General features: G+C 35.9%; 1 protein-coding gene across 7 annotated transcripts in view; it reads left to right on the top strand.

The window, feature by feature from the left end:
• SMARCAD1 (SWI/SNF-related, matrix-associated actin-dependent regulator of chromatin, subfamily a, containing DEAD/H box 1) overlaps nucleotides 1–15681 on the top strand; it is a 97281-nt gene extending 81600 nt beyond the window's left edge. For 5 of the 7 annotated variants that reach the window (XM_036411223.2, XM_045570742.1, XM_036411256.1 and 2 more), the window contains 10 exons: nucleotides 1332–1467; nucleotides 1968–2105; nucleotides 4657–4752; nucleotides 4850–4967; nucleotides 5198–5319; nucleotides 7599–7787; nucleotides 8884–9002; nucleotides 10129–10311; nucleotides 11141–11250; nucleotides 13879–15681. In XM_036411223.2, the coding sequence (XP_036267116.1) occupies nucleotides 1332–1467; nucleotides 1968–2105; nucleotides 4657–4752; nucleotides 4850–4967; nucleotides 5198–5319; nucleotides 7599–7787; nucleotides 8884–9002; nucleotides 10129–10311; nucleotides 11141–11250; nucleotides 13879–13940 (1273 nt within the window). In that variant the 3' untranslated portion in view covers nucleotides 13941–15681. The remainder of the gene's footprint in view (nucleotides 1–1331; nucleotides 1468–1967; nucleotides 2106–4656; nucleotides 4753–4849; nucleotides 4968–5197; nucleotides 5320–7598; nucleotides 7788–8883; nucleotides 9003–10128; nucleotides 10312–11140; nucleotides 11251–13878) is intronic. The other 2 variants (XM_045570738.1, XM_036411231.2) reach the window with 2 other exon arrangements.
• Nucleotides 15682–20419: the final 4738 nt, after the last annotated feature.

Genomic DNA, 20419 nt, shown 5'->3' with positions numbered 1-20419 from the left:
TAATAATAAATGCAATGCAATCTCAGTGAAAATTTTGAGTTAGAAATAAGGATGAATAATATAACTGAATAAGTTAACCATTAATAGCTAATTGGCATAAACATCTAGTAGAAAATTTATGCTGTCATATCAACTATGTATTATTTTAAGAAGGCCATGATTAAAATAATTCATTCAAGCCGAAACCCAGTTTGGCTCAGCGGATAGAGCATTGGCCTACAGACAGAAAGGTCCCACATTTGATTCCAGTCAAGGGCATGTATCTTGGTTGCGGGCACATCCCTAATAGGGGGTGTGCAAGAGGCAGCTGATCGATGATTCTCTCTCATCAATGTTTCTCTCTATCCCTCTCTCTTCCTCTCTGTAAAAAATCAATAAAATATATTTTAAAAAATAATAGTAATCATTCAAAATATTTTTATATATTCTTGTACTTGTAGTTGCTATTAACTGTTATTTCTTGTATCTACTGTGTTAGTTTAATATAGTAGTATGTTCTTAACAGAAATATCTTAATGTCCTTTTTTCTGCTGATTTTTAAAATATAACAATTAATGAAGTGAAGTGTACAACAAGTGCAGATTACATATACATTAAACCAAAATTGGCTTCTTCCTAGGTATGCAGAAGTTGTCTGATTACAGTATAACATTTAAATTTTCTTATAGCTACCTCTGGAGGCTTTTTTTTTGTTAGTTATTAATTTCAGAGAAGGAGAGAAAGATAGGTACTTCAATGATGAGAGAGAATCATTGATCTGCTGCCTTTTTTTATATATATAATTTTTTTATTGATTTTTTATACAGAGGAAGAGAGAGGGATAGAGAGTTAAAAACATCAATGAGAGAGAATCATCAATCAGCTGCCTCTTGCACATCCCTCACTGGGGATGTGCCCGCAACCAAGGTACATGCCCTTGACCAGAATCGAACCTGGGACCTTTCAGTCCGCAGGCTGACGCTCTATCCACTGAGCCAAACCGGTTTCGGCTGATCAGTTGCCTTCTGCACACCCTCCACTGAGGATTGTGCCTGCAACCAAGGCTTGTGCCTGAACAGAAATTGAAACTCGACCTCCTGGTCTATAGGTCAACACTCAATCACTGAGTCACACTGGCCTAGCCAATTTTAAACTTGGTTATATGTACATCAATAATTACTGGATAATTTACAATACATTAGTATTTATTTGAGCACCAGCTAGTGGTATCTTTTAGATACCAGTGATTAAAAGTGTATAAATAAAAATAATTGTACAAAGCAATAAATCTTACTAGTATCCAGGCTCATAAAGGTATAACCCTAGAGATTTCTCTCTTCTTTTGGTGACAGGTATAATTGTGCAATCAGCAGTTCTGATGACCGTAGTCTCTTTCGACGACTAAAACTTAATTACGCAATTTTTGATGAGGGCCATATGCTGAAGAATATGGGCTCTATTCGCTACCAGCACCTTATGACCATTAATGTAAGAGAGTGTTTGTGACTTTTTCCAATAATGATAACATTACATATTATGTATTTTAATGTAAGTAGTATTTTATATCAGGGGTCAGCAAACTTTTTCTGTAAAGGGCCAAAAAAGGAAATATTTAGTACTTTGTGGATTATTTAACCTCTGTTGTTCTTTTGCTTTTTTTTTTTTTACAACCCTTTAAAACCGTTCATAGCTCATGAACCTCTATTTACCATCTCTGTCCTGTGTGATATTAAATATAATCTATTTTCATTACCTCATAAAGTGATATAAGGATGTAAGTTACCTACTTAAAAAGTAAAACCATTAGTTTTATACATTCTGCCTTAAATTACAATAGATAATTTTTTTAATTACTCATCTTTCATTACAGAAAGTTACATTATTAATAATGGTATTAATCCCCTCCCACCACCACTGAGGAGGGTAGACAAATAAGGATGTGTCTATAATTTAAAAAACCAACTAATCTTAATTACCTTCATTCACAGGCAAATAACCGTTTGCTGCTCACAGGCACACCTGTACAGAATAATCTATTAGAACTCATGTCGCTGTTGAATTTTGTTATGCCACACATGTTTAGTAGTAGCACAAGTGAAATACGAAGGATGTTTTCTTCTAAGACAGTAAGCATAAATTTATATTTTCTCCCAAATATGTTATTTTGTGTTTTACCTAGGTTATTCTATTTTGTCTTTTTTCTTGTTTTCATTTTGAAATTTAAATAGTCAATATTCCTATTCTTGGATAAGTTGAGAAATCTGCGAAACCCACTGAGAAATGAATTGGTGACTTCTGTAATCTGTGTCTAAAAGTTTTGGTTTTTATCATTTTAATTTTCTGAAAAATAACTATTCTAAATTAGTGGAAGGCTCTGATGTATAATATTTGGGAAAAGTTTTGATCATTGCTTTTTCTTTATTAAAATTTTGGTCAGGAAAACTGGCATTTTTTTAAATGGCTAAACTTTAGAAGTAGGCTAAGATGGAAAATTCATATCCTGCAACATATGTTTTGAAATAAAAGTTCACAAATAACAATAGTAACAGTTTCTAAAAGTTACAATAAAGAAATCTGTTTAGTTGAAAATCTTGTTAATTTTCTCCTGATTGCTTAGAAAAAGCACAGTGCAGTCTTCAGAAACTCCTAAATTCTTCCATACAGCAATGTTAATATAGATTCTTAATTCTTCTGTCATAACATATTTTGCATGCATTTTCTATGATAGTCTTCTGCTACAATTAACTGCCTTTTTAACTTTCACTGATGAATTTTTTCTCACTTGATGACCTAGCAGTTCATAGGATATGAAGGATACCTTTACATTTTAGAATAAAATTCCACATTTCTTTAATTCTTCAAAATTAACCAGTTTTGACTAATAACTATGCCCATTTTTTTTTAGATCACATGATTCGCATCACCTGTACTAGTTTTCTTTTAGGGTCATTTTCCACAATTAAATACAAGTGTTTTACCTCTCTCATACCCTACATCTCACCTTTTCCCTCCCCCTTTCTCTCTCTCTCTCTCTCTCTCTCTCTCTCTCTCTCTCTCTCTCTCTCTCTCTCTCTCTCTCTCTCACACACACACACACACACACACACACATTTTCATTATGTTCTCTTGGTAATCAGTAACAACTCATCAGCTAATGACTTCTGAAAACATTGTGAACTTAGAACAGTTCAGGAGAATATACAATTTACATGTCATGAAATCTCAAAATACTTATGGAGCTTTAAGAAGTATTAGGTTTAGTAATAATTAATGTCGTTTTCTAATACTTTTTTAAATCGAATTTATTTAAACAATACAACAAAATTTAATCAACAATATAGTTGCCGTTGTTTTCTACTACTTGTGCCCAACGCTCAGGAAGCATTTTAATCTCTCTGTTGTAAAATTCTTGTGATTTTGATGTAAAAAATTCGGTCAATGCATTTTTGAGGCATTCTTCATTATTAAATTTTTTTCCAAGAAGAAAGTTTTGCAAAGAATGAAACAAATGGTAATCGGAAGGGGCAATATCAGGAGAATATGCAGGTTGAGGGAGAACTTCCCATTCCAACTGGCGCAGTTTTTCAGCAGTGATTCTTGCAGTATGCGGTCGTGCATTATCGTGGTGAAGAATTACGCCCTTCCGATTAATCAGCGCGGTTCTTTTTCTCTTAAAGCTTGGGCTAACCTTTCCAATTGGGCACTATACACTGCACTTGTAATGGTTTGGTTAGATGGTAAAAGTTCATAATGAAGAATTCCTTTAAAATTCCACCAAACACACAACATCACTTTTTTTGCATGCAAGTCAGGTTTTGGAGTGGGCTGCGGAGACTCATTTTTGTCCAACCATTGAGGCCGCCTTTTCAAATTAACATACAGCACCCATTTTTCATCTCCGGTAACAATTTGCTCTAAAAACGGCAAATGGTTTTGACGAGAGAGGAGCGAACTGCAAATTGTGACTCTTTGATTGATTGTCGGTTGTTGTCGGTCAACTCATGAGGAACCCATTTTCCAAACTTTTGGACTTTGCCAAGTGCATGCAATTGATTGGAAATTGTTTTTTGTGAACAATTTAAAGTTGTCGCAAGCTCTTGTTGGGTAATTTGAGGATTTTGCACCAAAAGAGCTTGAAGAGCTTCTTGATCAAAATTGGACACACGGCCTCGACCACTCTTGTCATCTAACGAAAAATTTCCCTCGCGAAATTTCTCAAACCAACGCTGGCATTTTCTGCCACTAACTGCATCTTGACCAAGAGCACTACAGATGTTTTTGCAGCCTCACTTGCTTTTCTTCCTAATTGGAACTCGTAAAGCATGCAGTGCCGAATATGCTCTTCATCCGCCATCTTCTTAGCCCTAGTTTTGCAACAAAAACCAAACCAAACACAAACTTTTTCAAGCAAAACTTGTTAATTGCACTTCACATGTTCTGTAGATACCACGTGTTTGAAGGTTATGTCAATACAAGTCAACGCCAAGCAAGATTTTAAACAAATGTTTAAAAACGACATTAATTATTACTAGACCCGATATATAATATAAATGTGAAGTTCCATCTAAATAAATGGAGTTTCTATGCAAAACAAATAAAAATTTCATGTTGTGTAATGTTATTGTCACCATTTATATGAATATAATTTCTGAAAGAATATGTTCTTATTTTACTTAGAAACCAGCAGATGAGCAAAGTATATATGAAAAGGAGAGAATAGCACACGCAAAACAGATTATAAAACCATTTATTCTCAGAAGAGTAAAAGATGAGGTAACTCTTATCTGCATATTTTTTATTATGATTGATTTTTAAAAGTCTGTGTTCGTCTTTATCTGATTGTTTTACTTAAACTGGTTTCCTCGCTCAGGTTCTCAAGCAGCTGCCCCCCAAGAAGGACCAGATTGAGTTGTGTCCCATGTCGGAGAATCAGGAGCAACTCTACCTGGGTCTTTTCAGCAAATTGAAAAAGTCTATCAATAACTTAGGTATAACCTGATTTTCATAATTTTTTGTGAAAAATGATCCTGTCCTAGGGCTGCATTTTGTTTACTCATAGTGGCCTTCACTCATTTTTTTAAGTTAGTGTTAATTTTTTAGCTCTTTGTTTGCATTGAGATATAATTTTAGCTCTTTGTTTGCAAGATATATATTTCAACAAACAGCTGTCAGCTTGTTTTTTTGTATTTTTAAAAAAATCTGTCTCTTTGGATCACAGAAAAAAACACAGAAATGTGCAATGTCATGATGCAATTGAGAAAAATGGCCAATCATCCTTTATTACATCGCCAATATTACACAGCTGAAAAACTCAAGGAAATGTCCCAGCTTATGCTAAAGGTAAAGATTCCATCTTATGCTAACACTAAGCTTTATTACCACTGTTAAACATGAGGTTAAATTGTTAGGCTAAAAATCAGACCATTGAACCTAATAAGCATATTAACCCTTTAACCACATTTAAGAAAAACAAATATGTTTTAAGACAAAGTTCAAGATAATTTGGGAGACATAAAAGTTAAGGACTGACCAGGAATCAGCCAACTATCTCCAGAGGGACAAATATGGCAGTGTCTATTTTTATAAATAAAGTTTTATTCTAACAGCCACAGCCTTTGTTTTTGTATTGTCTGTGACTGCTTTCTCAATAAAAGGGCAGAGTTGTATGTTTGCCAAACAGATCATTTAGCCTACAAAATCTAAAATATTTACTGTCTGGCCCTTTGCAGAAAAAGTTTGCCAATTCTTGATCTAGTCTTCATAATATACTTATTTATTTTTTTACCAAAAGATTTCTCAGATTTTATGACCTACATAGTAATTTTTCTCTCTTTTTTTTTCATTTTATCCTTTATTTTGTATATAGTTTTAGCCATTACTCTTTATTTTTTACCTCATTCTTCTTTAGCAACTACCCATATTTCTCCTGCTAAAAGCTTTTTTTATAAAAAAATTTGCTTTAAATATATATATATATATATATTTTTTTTTTGCTTTTTATTTTTTTTATTATATATTTATATTTTTTTTTATTGATTTCAAAGAAGGAGAGGGAGAGAGTTAGAAATATCAACAATGAGAGAATCATTGATTGGCTGCCTTCTGAATACTCCACACTGGTCATTGAGCCTACAACCTGGATATATGCCCAACTGGGAATCTATCTTTGATCTTCTGGTATCAAACCCTGACCTCCTGGTTTATAAGTCATTACTCAACCTCTGACTCCCACTGGCTGGGCAGCGGCCATTTGTTTTGATTTTTTTTTTTAAACTATTATTTTAAGCTTAATATGGAAATTTCAAACATGTAAAAGTAGAGAGAATTATATAATGAAATCCTCTGCCCATATAACCTTCACACGTTTTCTGTAATTATTATCAGGAATGACACTGTTTATTTTTTATCTATTTATTTAAGTGTTATATTAATTTCAAGTGTACCTTATAGTAATTTGACATTTTTATATCTTACAATGTGATCACTCACTAATACTGTTTATAATTTGCTACCACAAACTTATTACATCACTAGAGGCTTAGTGCACGAAATTTGTGCACTCTAGACTGGGGGGGGGGGGGGGGGATTACCCAAACAGGCCTGTGCCCTCTCACAGTGCAGGAGTCCACAATTGATCACCCCAAAGAGGTAGGACCCACCCACCCATTGGGGGTCCTGCCTCCGCCCTGCTCAGTCTCGGGAAGCCACTGGGCCTCGCCTCCACGTCACACGCTGCATCGAGTCCCTGCCCACCCAGCCTCCTGGTGATGGATTAAGAGGGCATAATGACCATTTGCATATTATCTCTTTATTATATAAGATTACTGACTATATCCACCACCCCCCCTTTTTTTTTTTTAACCATTCTCCCTTCCCCTTTCTCTTCCCCTCAGGCAACTGCCCATTTGATCTATTTTTATGATTCTATTGTTGTTTGTTCATTTGTTTTCTTTTGTATTCTACATCTAAGTAATACCAGATGGTATTTATCTTTGTCTGATTTATTTCATTTAGCATAATACCCTGTTGTTGCAAATGGCAAGATTTCATAATTTTTATTGCTGTGTAATATTCATTGTACATATGTATCACATTTTCTTCATCCATCTATGGACTCTTAGGTTGCTTCCATATCTTAGCTATTGTAAATAATAATGCACTGAACATAGGAATGCATATATCTTTTCAAATTAGTGTTTTTGTCTTCTTTGGATAAGTGCCATAAGTGGAATTACTGAGTTATATGATAGATCTGTTTTTAGTTTTTGATATATCTCCATATTGTTGTCCCTAGTGTTGTTGTGATTATTTAAACACATGGTTATTTAAACCACTATGCAGTCCCACCAGCATTGCACAAGGGAATCATTACTGTTGTTCCATCTAGTCCCTTCCCCAAGATTATTATGAAATAAATTCCAGATCTTATTTCATCTGTAAATATTTCTTTATGTTAATTCTAAAATATAGGAATTCCCCCCCATTATTGTACCTAAAAAATCTTAGTTTTCTTTGTTACAACTATGGTCCTAAAATTTCTATGATTTAAATATTTTATCAGATATGAACAATAAATTATCTTAATTTTGAAGTATGTGTATTATATGTTTTGCTTTGAGGAACCTACACATTGTGAAGCTAACCCTGACCTGATCTTTGAAGATATGGAAGTTATGACAGACTTTGAATTACATGTACTTTGTAAACAGTATCGGCACATTAATAACTTCCAGTTAGACATGGACTTGATTTTAGATTCTGGAAAATTCCGAGTTTTGGCACGCATTTTGTCTGAACTAAAAGAGAAGGTATTAAAGAAGAATGCTACTCCTTTTGTGTTTTCCCAATAAGTTAAACTTCTTAAGACAATTCTGGCATGATTTGATTTTCTTAAAGTTTTAGCCGTTGTCTGTTCTGCAGTCTTTTAGAAATGAGTGTTTTGAGCATTTGGGGGAGATGCAATAGTTCCCCCCCCTTATCTGCCCTTTTGCTTTTTGTGGTTTTAGTCACCAAAAGCTAAACATGATCCAAAAATATTAAATGGAGAAATCCCAGAAATAAACAATTCGTAAGTTTTAAATTGCACACTATTGTAAGTTTTGTGATGCGATCTTGTGCTGTCTTGCCTGGACATGAATCAGTATATGCCAGCATATTTACACTATGTACACTAGCCCATTAGTCACTCAGTAGTTCTCTCAGTTATCACATCTATTGTTGGCTATCAGAACGGCTGTGTAACGCAGTGCTTGTGTTCAGGTAACCCTGAATTTATTCATTAATGGTCCAAAGTGCAAGAGTAGTGATGCTAGTAATTTGGATATGACAAAGACAAGATGTAAAGTGCTTCCTTTAAGTGAGAAAGTATGTATGTAGAGGGAAAAACTATATGTAGGGTTTGGTACTATCCCTGGTTTCAGGCATCTACCATGGATCTAGAAATGTATTCCCTGCAGATAAGAAATTTCCACTGTATATGGGAGTATATTTTCCTGATTATTCTTCCTCAGTCGAACCTCCAAAAGAAAAATAGAAGTTATTAGAACATGTCTATATTGGTGTTTTTTTTAAAAAAGAATCTTGTCATTATTTCATACGTACCACTCAATCTGTATGATTGATACTATGTTAAATGGTTAAGTAATACTACAGTTTATATGTGAAATAGCTTAAATTTGTAAGATCACAATCCAAACAGTACTTTGTAGCTATTCCCACTTATTGTCCTTATAAATCAAAACTGAAAATTGAATTTAGTTCTTAAGTTTAGAAATTAATTTATATACAATCTAAAAAGAATTTTACCTTAGTTACGATTACTTGATTTTTATTAAAGAAGCAGTTGAACAGTAAATATTTATATTTTTCTTCCCATGTATTTAATACATATATGTATTTTCACAGGGTGATAGAGTTGTATTATTTAGCCAATTTACCATGATGCTGGATATTTTAGAGGCTCTTTTAAAACATCATCAACATAGGTACCTCAGATTAGATGGAAAGACTCAGATTTCTGAAAGGTTGGTATACTTTACCTTCTAAAATTTCTATCCACCTTACCCTCAAATTAGATTATTTGCATTTTAAATGTCTAGAACACTTGATAGAATTGTATTGCTTTGAGTCTTATATGTAGTTACTTCCAGTTATTACCTAAAGATGAGGAACATTTCTTTTTTTTCCTTTTTTTTTGGTCTGAATTGCATGAAAGTATATTTTGAAACAGTTCTATAATTGTATACTTAGTAGTGTTTTTCTCTTTAAAAATCAAAGTCTAAAGCATCTGTAAACTAAAATTGTTTTAAAATCTTGGCCTTTCATATTTTAAGAGTAAGTTATGTTTAGTTTCCAAAGGTTAAAAATGGTTATCTTCAAAAAAGGAATGTTTTTTCTAGAATGTCTAACTGCATTATATCTTGATTTATTTATTTATTTATTTATCTATTTATTTATTTTTAAATATTTTATTGATATTTTACAGACAGGAAGGGAGAGAGATAGAGAGCTAGTAACGTCGACGAGAGAGAAACATTGACCAGTTGCCCCTTGCACACCCCCTACTGGGGATGTGCCCGCAACCAAGGTACATGCCCTTGTCTGGAATCGAACCTGGAACCTTTCAGTCTGCAGACCGACGCTCTACCACTGAGCCAAACCAGTTTCGGCTTGATTTATTTTTTATCAGCCAGAGTGAATTCCCTCCCCCACCTTCCCTACCCCTCTGCATTACAGTGAGGAAGTCATGCTAAAAGAGATTACACCAGTACAGCTTGATCTTGAGATTCAGTTCATACTTACATTGTCTACTAGTAGGTAGCAATTGACAGACTTTGGAGAAGGTAAAAGATTGAAAAGCCTTATGTAGAATTCAGAGAAGCCAGAACCATTAAACAAAGGACAAAATAGTGCTTCAGGAATTAATCAAATCTGAATAGTTGAATTAAGTAAGAATTAGTAGAGATAAATGTTATAGAAAAGAAGTTGATGAATTGGGAAGATCTTTCAATAATATAGTTGCAGGTAATGTAGCTATAATACAAAAACCATGCATTTACATCTTCAATTTTATTTTTCATGTGATGTGATTCTTTTCATTTCAGTTTTATACCTTTGGGTGAGATATAACCTAATATATTTATCCTACAGGATTCATTTAATTGATGAGTATAATACCGATATGGATATCTTTGTATTTCTGCTGTCAACAAAAGCTGGTGGCTTAGGAATAAACCTGACTTCAGCAAATGTTGTTATACTTCACGATATTGACTGTAACCCTTATAATGATAAACAAGCAGAAGATAGATGCCATAGGGTAGGCCAGACAAAGTAAGTATTTTCAGTTGAAATTTATTTTTTTAATAAAATGCAAGTTTATTGTGTATGGACTATGAGAATATAGTCTGTCAGCTGTCCTGACTTAGTTTGAATATTTTTTATCAAAGCATGGCTGCTGATGTATTTTATAGCAGCAGTGTTGAATATGAACTTCACTGTGTAACCTATTCAATTTCTAGTTTTTAAAACAAAATAGCCTCTCACCCCAACACAAATAGTTCTGTACCTAATAAAAAGGTGGTATTATCAATGAGCCAGTGCCTTTGAAATGATTTATAATTAAAAATACTTGCTTTTTAGACAATTTAAGAATTAGATAGACTTGGTAATATACATACTTTTGCTACCCAATTACTCTTAGGAAATAGATTCTTTGAGTTGTAGATAGTTTAGGTGATGTTAATATTGACATTGGTCATAGGACCAAATGTAGAGGTGAAAAAATACCTACACTTCAACTCTACTTTCACATATAAACAGCAGACAGTGTTTTCTTTGTGGAGTATTTGACAGTATTTCCAAGACATTTTGATATATTCATTTATAAACCAAATAGGGATCAGTACCTATTGTGGGGTTCAAACCTCCTATATAATTATTTCTTAGAATCTAATAATTAAAGCATGTTCCTTTTTAAAATGGTATTACCTATCTGAACCCAGAACTGTTTGTTGTAAACCCAGTACTATTATACTTAAAGTACAAAGTTATGTACATATTTGTTACACATTTTTAAAAATGTTCTTATAGAACTCTAAGATGATTTATAGTTCAAACATTTTATATTTATTAACCAATGGACATATGTTTTATTATTTAGAGAAGTACTAGTTATAAAATTAATAAGCCAAGGAACGATTGAAGAGTCTATGCTAAAAATTAACCAACAGAAATTGAAACTAGAGCAAGATATGACCACAGTAGATGAAGGTAAGTTGTTTATTAGCAGAAACTTCAGTATTTATTTATATGGAAATACAACAAATTAGCAATACAAAAGGGTAACAAAGATGATCTGGTGTACTTAACTGGCATACAGTGTAGGGATGGTGTAGGAGAAAAGAAAGATACTCATTTCAAAAGTACAACAATAACTAAGATAATTTTGCCAGAATTGATGTAAAATAACACTTTGATTTTGGAAAATTCTGTCTATTCTATTCCTTATCTCTGACACCAAAACATTCCAGAAATAAATTAAAATTGTATCTATAATCCTACCTAATAAAAAGAGTAATATCCAAATTAACCATCAATTTGCTCCACAAGCCACACCCACCAGCCAATGTGAGCGAGTATGCAAATAAATCCAACCAAGATGGCTACAGCCACAGAGAGCAGGAGGGAGGTGTTTCCTCGGCAACTGTGGAAGCCAAGCTTTCCGCCTGCCCTTGCTGGCCTAAGCCTCCAAGGCTACAAAGTATCAATTATGAAGCTGAACAAATCCAAACAAAAACAGCTGCCGCCATGGAGTGAGCAGGAGGCTTGGCTCAAAAGTTTCAATTGTAAAAAGTAAATATATCCCAGATACCAAGGCCTCCAAATCACCATAGGCCCCTCGCTCAGGCCGCCCCACACCCTAAGGGAGCCCCACCCTGATCCGGGCCACCCTTCAGGGCAAACTAGCTGGCCTCTATCCATGCACCAGGCCTCTATCCTACCTAATAAAAGAGTAATGTGCAGATTGACCATCACTCCAATACAGAAGATGGCTTCCCCCATGTGGTCAAAGATCCTGCTCTTATGTGGACACAAGATGGCCAACAGGGGAGGATAGTTGGGAGGGACCAGGCCTGCAAGGGAGGGCCATTGGGGGCGATCAAGCCAGCATAGGAGAGAAGTTGTGGGCAAACAGGTGGCGGGGGAGCAGTTAGGCATCAATTAAGCGGCAGGGAAGTGGTTAGGGGGTGATCAGGCTGGCAGGCAGAAGCGGTTAGGGGCAATCAGGAAGGCAGGCAGGCTAGCAGTTGGAAGCCAGCTGTTCTGGATTGTGAGGGGAATGTTGGACTGCTTGTTGAGGCCCAGTCCCACACTGGGATCATTATATTTGGATTGTTTCACCTTTCTACAATAGCACAAACACTAGAATTTTTTAGACTGTTCCACTGCTCAGAATAAATACTGGCTTAGTTAAAATGTTTTATTATGATAAAGGTTTATCTTATTAACCTACAGCTTCAATAAACTATCAAATTACTGCACTGAAATGTATTACCATACGGGTGGGGGGGTGTCCTTCAGCCCAGCCTGCACCCTTTTCAATTTGGGATTCCTCTCACAATCCAGGACTGCTGGCTCCCAACTGTTCACATGCCTGCCTTCCTGATTGCCCCTGACTGCTTCTGCCTGCCAGCCTAATCACTCCCTAACCACTCCTGCCGTCTGATTGATGCCTCACTGCTCCACTGTCGTCTGTTTGCTCCTAACTGCCCTCCCCTGCAGGCCTGGTCCATCATCTCCACCCCCCCCCCCCCATACACACACACACACACACACACACACACACACACACACACACACACTGCCCATTCCTACTGGCCCGGTCGCCCCCAACTTTCCTCCTCTGCCGACCTGGTCACCCCCAACTGCCCTCCCCTGCAGGCTTGATCACCCCCAACTGTTCTCCCTTGCAGGCCTGGTCCCTCCCAACTGCCCTCCTCTTGTGGTGGCCATCTTGTGTCTACATGGTGACAGCCATCTAGTGTGTTGGAGTGATGCTCTGTCTGCATATTTCTCTCTTATTAGATAGGATAGAGGCATGGGGCATGGTGGGGCCAGCTGGTTTACCCTGAAGGGTGTCCCAGATCAGGGTGGGGGTTTCCGTGGGGCAGCCAGTGCGGGGGCCTGGGTGGTTTGCAGGCTGGCCACGCCCCCCGGCAACCCAAGTGGAGGCCCCGGTATCTGGGATTTATTTATCTTCTATAATTGAAACTTTGTAGCCTTGAGTAGAGGCTTAGGCCAGCCAGGCTGTGTGGAAAGCTTGGCTTCCTCCATTACCAAGGAAACCCAAGCTTCCTGCTCTCTCCATGGCCACAGCCATCTTGATTGTGTTAAGTTGCATACTCACTCCTGATTGGCTTGTGGGCGTGATTTGTGGGTGTAGTAGAGTGATGGTTAATTTGTATATTGCATATATTACTTTTTTATTAGATAGGATATTAAATCAGCAACATAGTCTGTGATGCCATACTGTCAATAGGAGCATGAGCACAGAGGAAGCAGCTCTAATGTACAGAGGAATTCGAAGAGATTTTTTAAATACATTTTTATTAATTTCAGAGAGCAGAAAGGAAATGGAGAGGGAGGGAGAGATGGAAACATTGATGATGTGCCCTGACATAGAATATAACTGTGACTGGTTTATGGATGGATACTTAATCACTGAGCCACACCATCCAGACATATTTGGAAATATTTTAACAGAAAATGCCACTGAAGCAAACGGGGCCTTGAAAGATGATTAGGAATTCACCAGAGTAGCAAAAATTGGAGAGAAAGAATATATTTTATGAAATATTAAAAAGTATTAAACTCTTAATGCCACTTTCTAACCTGCAGGAGACGAAGGGAGCATGCCAGCAGATATAGCCACATTACTTAAAACGTCAATGGGCCTATGAAATAAGAATTGTGAATTCCTGATCGATGAGGAAATATCAACTTGGTGCATTCAAGGACATTTACATTATGATGACCATGGGGTTTGTGAACATTTGTAACTTTTTATAATTTCCATATTACATTTCTCATAGTATGGACAACTTTTTTGCCACTAACTGAATTCTCCCGAAGCTCACATATAAAGTTTCAATAAAAGCCACAAATATGTAGTCGTAAAGATGTTGAATAATCATTTTACAAAACAGTTTTCTGAATGGGGATTAGTTGGTGATTGTTTGTAACAAATATGCTAATGCTTTAGAAATGTCAGTATTTTTGTAATTATTTCTACCTCCAAATATATATATATTGTCTTTCACTGGATAATGTGTGTAGATTTTTACATGTGCCTTATTTGACAATGCTTATGTCTTGTTTTTGCTTGTCTTATTTGAAGTTCTTTTTTTATTACGTTAGGTTTAAAAAATACAGCTGTATAGATTATATAGCTTTCATTTTATTGCTATTTGAAGCAGATGTTCACCACTGTCAACAAGAACTCAACCTGAATTTAAAGGTGGCATTCCATATACTGACACCCCAGGTCCTCCCAACTACTTCTGTTAAAACAAATACATTTGGCTAGGCACTAAGTTGTTTTCCAGTGAATAGTATCTAAAGAAGCCCTTACCTTGCTCCATGGAATAATTAATTCCTTCTGTTCATTTCCCAACTGCGTTAATTGTGCATATATTACTCTGCCCATTCCTGTGCATGTTTTCATTGATTTCCCTCTCCTGGCTTTTGCTTCTCTTGAAACTGTTGCCCAGTCATTTCTGCTCCAGTTCTTTTTACTCTCTAAATAGTAGTTATTCTGCCATATCTCCACACATCAGCAAAATGTTGGTGACATTTTTTTCTAGCCTGGCAGAACAGATTAACAGGCTATCTCACTTAAAAGCAGACTGAATATGACTTCATGTTAAGGAAGCATTAGTACTGCATGGAAATAGGTCATTACCTTTACCTTCTTATAAAGTATGATTTACCAGGTTCCAGAAATTCCAGTACAGGACCTCCTGAAGAGAGCCATTTTTCAATTCCAATTCAGTGTGGGTGACAAAGTGAAACTTAGAAGTAAAGTTGTCTACTTGATATTTAACTCTTTATTAAGTCTTTCTTTAAAATTTTGCCTGTCAGTCTATATTGCTGTTTTTATTACACATAAATTTTTTTTGTATAACTTGTGAGTTTCATGTGTTTTGTTTTTATTATGTAAATACCATTATAAATAAAGTTATTTATAAATCAAAGATTTGTTAATTGGAGATTATACTTTACAGGCATCCTGACTTGCTAAGATGCTAGGGTAATACAGTCCTCTGTAGTTAGAAGGCTAATGAAACTCTGATAGTGATTTTTCAGATATTGTGGACTCTGAAAACTCATGGCTCAAAGTTTTGATGGTATATTAAAGATATTCCGTTTATTTTAGTATGGGGACTAAAAGGAATCGGAAAATATTACTGTCTCCTCCTGCGTCACAGTACCCAAATTACTTTGTCAATTTTTTAAGAATATTACCTTTTAAAATATTACAATAGATTTCTCATAACTTTTTTGTATTAATGTATCTTCATTAAGAGGCTATTTCTTTTGTTGTTAAAACCATATTTTTATCTTCAATGAAATGTAGTAGTTGGGTTCTCCCTGTAATGCTTTATTATGTCTGGGGCTTAATAAAAATATTTGTGATCTTAAGTTGCATTTCACACCCTTTTTAATAGTTTTTAACCCTATCTTTACCCTTAAAAACAAAAATATTGAGCACAAATTAGGTCATATTACGTGCTTTATATTGTCTGTTTCTTTTTTTTTTTTTTAATATATTTTATTGATTTTGTACAGAGAGGAAGGGAGAGAGATAGTTAGAAACATCGATGAGAGAGAGTCATCGATCAGCTGCCTCTTGCACACCCCCTACTGGGGATGTGCCTGCAACCAAGGTACATGCCCTTGACCGGAATCGAACCCGGGACCTTTCAGTCCCCAAGCCAACGCTCTATCCATTGAGCCAAACCAGTCCCGGCATATATTGTCTGTTTCTTAATAAACGAATTTATTACGTAGGGATCTGTTCTCATGAGTGCCTTCATTTGGCTGATGTCAGTAAATACAACCCATTAATTAGTAAAGGGAGTATATGAGGCCATGGTTATTGGAGTAATATCTTGACCAACTGAAGCAGCCTTTTTTAGTATGTCACGCAAAGATGGAAAGACCTACACTTTATATGTTTTCACAATTATATTCCTGACGCCTATAGTCTTAAATTGATGCTAGAAGGTACTGATATTGAAACATTAATATTGTTCCCAGTTATTGGTGTTATTGTATATTGGTTAATAGAAGTTATCAAGAGATTTGGTTACTATTTGCGTGACCTTAAGTGAGACCCTTAAATAGTTCATGAAATTAAATTGGTTTTTTTAACTCTTACCAAAGTACGTGTTTTTTTTTCTGATTATAATATGCAATTCAATTTCTGCTCTGAATCATTCATATTCTCTCACTTGCTCAGTGAGGAGATATTTACTTTGGGTTGCAGATGGGATAATAAAATGTATTGTCCTTCAGCAAAAAAATGATGACCTGAAAGGTTAAGGTGATGCTGATTGAGATGAAATACTTCGAAACCTGCTGTGATTCATTTATTTGAATAGACTGAATATGTGTAAACAAGTGAGACTGATCATTTATTTTGAATTTTTATAATTTTAGGTAAGCATTTTTTATGAAATTTATTTTTTATTAAAGCTTATCAGAATGAAATCACATGCAAGAAAATGAACATTTTAAGAGGGAGGAAGAGTTATTGCCTGTATTATCTAGACCAGTGTTTTTCAACCTTCTTTGGGCAAAGGCACACTTGTTTCATGAAAAAAATCATGAGGCACACCACCATTAGAAAATGTTAAAAAACTTAACTCTGTGCCTATATTGACTATATATAAAGTAATTCTCTTGAATAGGAATCAAATAAACACAAAGAAAGTATTTTATAATTACTTTATTATGAAATATTAAGTAAACAAAATAGTGAAAAATTATAAAATTCTTGTCTTGTCTGCACCTACAGCACACCAGGCAACATCCTGTGCCGCGGAACAGCGGTTGAAAAACGCTGATCTAGACTATTATGTAAAATTATTTTGTAAAATATACTTTATTTAAACTGCCTTGGTGACGAGTACTTTGCAATGAGATTCACCAATAACCTATTATCATTTATTCACAGCCATTGACTGTATAAGAATATACATTTTGTTTTCATGTGTAGTCCTTAGTAATGTACAAAGCATTTAACATTCTCCCATTTCATGGGACATTGCTGGGAGGGAAGAAGCCCCTTAAGAGTATGTTAAGCTAGGCTTCCCTGTTCCTTTCTTCCTGTCCCTGTGACTGCTCAGCTACATTTCCTTCTGCTGCCCTGTATTTCAAGTGTAGACCATGTATTTCATTAGTTTGTTTCTGTGCAACATGACATACTGAAATGTAACCCAATATTAATATTGACCTGTAAGTTGAACCCCATTTTTATGTTCCAATAGTACATGGTTAAAAAGGATGTTAGGAGCAATCATATTAAATACAGTTCTTTGGAAGGCTTCTATTTCAACAATTGTATGTGTGTGTGTGTGTGTGTGTGTGTGTGTGTGTGTGTGTATAAACACAGACTTCTTGCTTTTCTATGATAGTATGGGGCTGTAAAAATGACATCAAGTTGAAATTTGCAAAATCTTAGTCATTGGGAAAGTGATGATTTCATGACATTTAAAAAATTTTGTGAACACATTAAAAACATTGGTTCTAAATGTATAAGCAAGTGAAATAAGTAGCAAAACTATTTTTAGTACACTATAAAGTATTAGAAACATTGAGAAAGTTTTATTTCTATAAGTATGAGGAGTTTGAACAGTACCATTTTGTGTAACTTGCAAGCATTATTTTAATACCTTTTTAGAGGAGTTTTGGGTTCACAGCAAAATTGAGCAGAAAGTACAGTTACCATACCCCTTCCCCAACACAGGCACAGCCTCCCCCACTGTCAACATCCAGCACCACAATGGTATATCAGTTATGATATATGAACCTACATTGACACAACATAACCGCTCAAAGACCATAGTTTATATTAGGGTTTATTTTTGGTATTGTACATTTGATAGTTTGACAAGGAAATCCACTATTAAAGTACCATACAGTTGAAACCGGTTTAACTCAATGGATAAAGCGTAGGCCTGCGGACTGAAAGGTCCCAGGTTCTATTCCAGTCAAGGGCATGTACCTTGGTTGTGGGCACATCCCCAGTAGGGGGTGTGCAAGAGGCAGCTGATCCATGATTCTCATGGATGTTTCTAACTCTTCTTCTCTCTTCCTCTCGGTAAAAAATCAATTAAAAAAAAATTTAAAAAATTATCATACAGAATAGTTTTACTGTTCTAGAAATCCTCAGTACCTTACCTATCCATCCCTCTGTCATCCTTAGCCCCTGAAAACCATTGATCTTTTCACTGTCTTCATAGTTTTGCCTTTTCCAGAACATTAAATAGCTGGAATCATATAGCATGCAGTCCTTTTATCTTGTTTGTTTTTCCCAAATTATAAAGTTTATTTAGAAAGTTACAGAGGTAGTAGAAGTGAGTCACCTGGGCCATGGAGGCTCAGGGGGCAGACTTACAGAGGCGGCAGAATGGCCCTCGGAGCTTAGAGAGAAAAAGGCAAAGGATGCAGGCCTGGAGGGACACGGGGGAAGGGGAAGGCACAGGCGTGCTCAGAGGGAGAGCGCAAGTGTGCAGTCATTTTCTATTGGCTGCTTTCACTTCATGTGCATTTACGTTTCCTCCCGTGTCTTTTCATGGCTTGATGGCTCATTTTTCCTTAGTGCTGGATAGTATTCCCTTGTTTGGATGTGCCAAAGTTTATTCAGTCACCTACTTATAGACACTGTGGTTGCTTCCAAATTTGGGAATTATCAATAAAGCTGCCACAAAAATCTAAGTGTAAGTTCTTGTTTTGACATGAGTTTTCAGCTCTTTTGAGTAAATATCAAAGAGTACCATTTTGCATTCCTATCGGTAGTGAATGAAAGTTCCTGTTGCTCCACATTCTTGCCAGCATTTGGTGTTATCAGTGTTTTGAATTTTTGCCATTCTAACGGGTATGTATTGGTACCTTGTTTTGTTTTTAATATATTTTATTGATATTTTACAGAGAGGAAGGAAGAGGGATAGAGAGTTAGAAACATCGATGAGAGAGAAACATCAATCAGCTGCCTCTTGCACACATCCTTCTGGGGATGTGCCTGCAACCACATTACATGCCCTTGACCAGAATCGAACCTGGGACCTTTCAGTCTGCAGGCCGATGCTCTCTATTCATTGAGCCAAACCAGTTTTGTCTGGTATCTTGTTTTTAATTTGCAGTTCCCCAGATATATATGATATTGAGTATATTTTCATACACTTATTTGTCATCTGTATATCTTTGGTGAGGTGTCTGCTCAGGTCTTTTGTCCATTTTGTAATTGGGGTTTTTTTTATTGTTGATCTTTAAGAGTTCTTTGTATATTTTAGAAAATAGTCCTTTATCAGATAGGTCTTGCAAATAATTTCTCCTACTCTGTGGCTTATATTCTCATTCTTTTGATCTCTGTTCTTTTAATAGGAAGTTTTACACCAGTTTCACCTTCCCTGTGATATCTTTTTGTTGTTGTGAGTCCTCACCGAAGGATATATTTTCCATTGATTTTTAGAGAGAATGGAAGGGAAAGGGAGAGACAGAAACATCAATGTGAGAGAGACACATCCATTGGGGTGGGTGATTGACCGCCCTTGACCAGAATCGAACCTGTGACCCTTCAGTTTATGTGCAGATGCTCTACCCGCTAAGCCAAACCAGCCAAGCCAGGATATCATCTTTGTCACAGCTCCTTTCCTCATTTATGTTGGTAAGTGTGCCTTCACCAAGTTGTGGCTGCATATCAGCCTCTTGAACTGCATTAGTGTCAACATTCTCACAATCAGCTCTTTCCATTTATGTTTAGTTTGAATTTCACCCCAGCATTATCATTTTTGAAACAGGAAGTTTAGGGGAACATAGGCAAGTTTGGGAAATGTTTAGAATTGGGGTCCATGGGGAAAAAAAAAAACACACACACAGGGCTGCAGACTGGGAGGAGGTACATTTCTATAACACAAGGAAGCCTGGTGCAGTTGCATTTCCATAAGACAAGGGAGCCAGTAACAGCTATATTCATAAGACAAGGGAACTGGAAGTAGCCAAGAAAGGTCTATATTTACAAAATGAAGAAGGAAGAAAGGGTGACAATGAGGGAGGAGAGCCTCAGAAGTCACTATAGTAACCAATTTGGAAGAAAATATTGACCAATCAGGGGATGTCAGGACACAGGAACTGCAGCCTTTACAAACCATGAAAA

This window comes from Pipistrellus kuhlii, unplaced genomic scaffold (assembly GCF_014108245.1).
Source record: "Pipistrellus kuhlii isolate mPipKuh1 unplaced genomic scaffold, mPipKuh1.p scaffold_m20_p_1, whole genome shotgun sequence".
In the NCBI taxonomy this organism is placed as follows: Eukaryota; Metazoa; Chordata; class Mammalia; order Chiroptera; family Vespertilionidae; genus Pipistrellus; species Pipistrellus kuhlii.
Note: the sequence above shows the minus strand (reverse complement) of the source record. Positions and strands in the feature narration are given on the sequence as shown.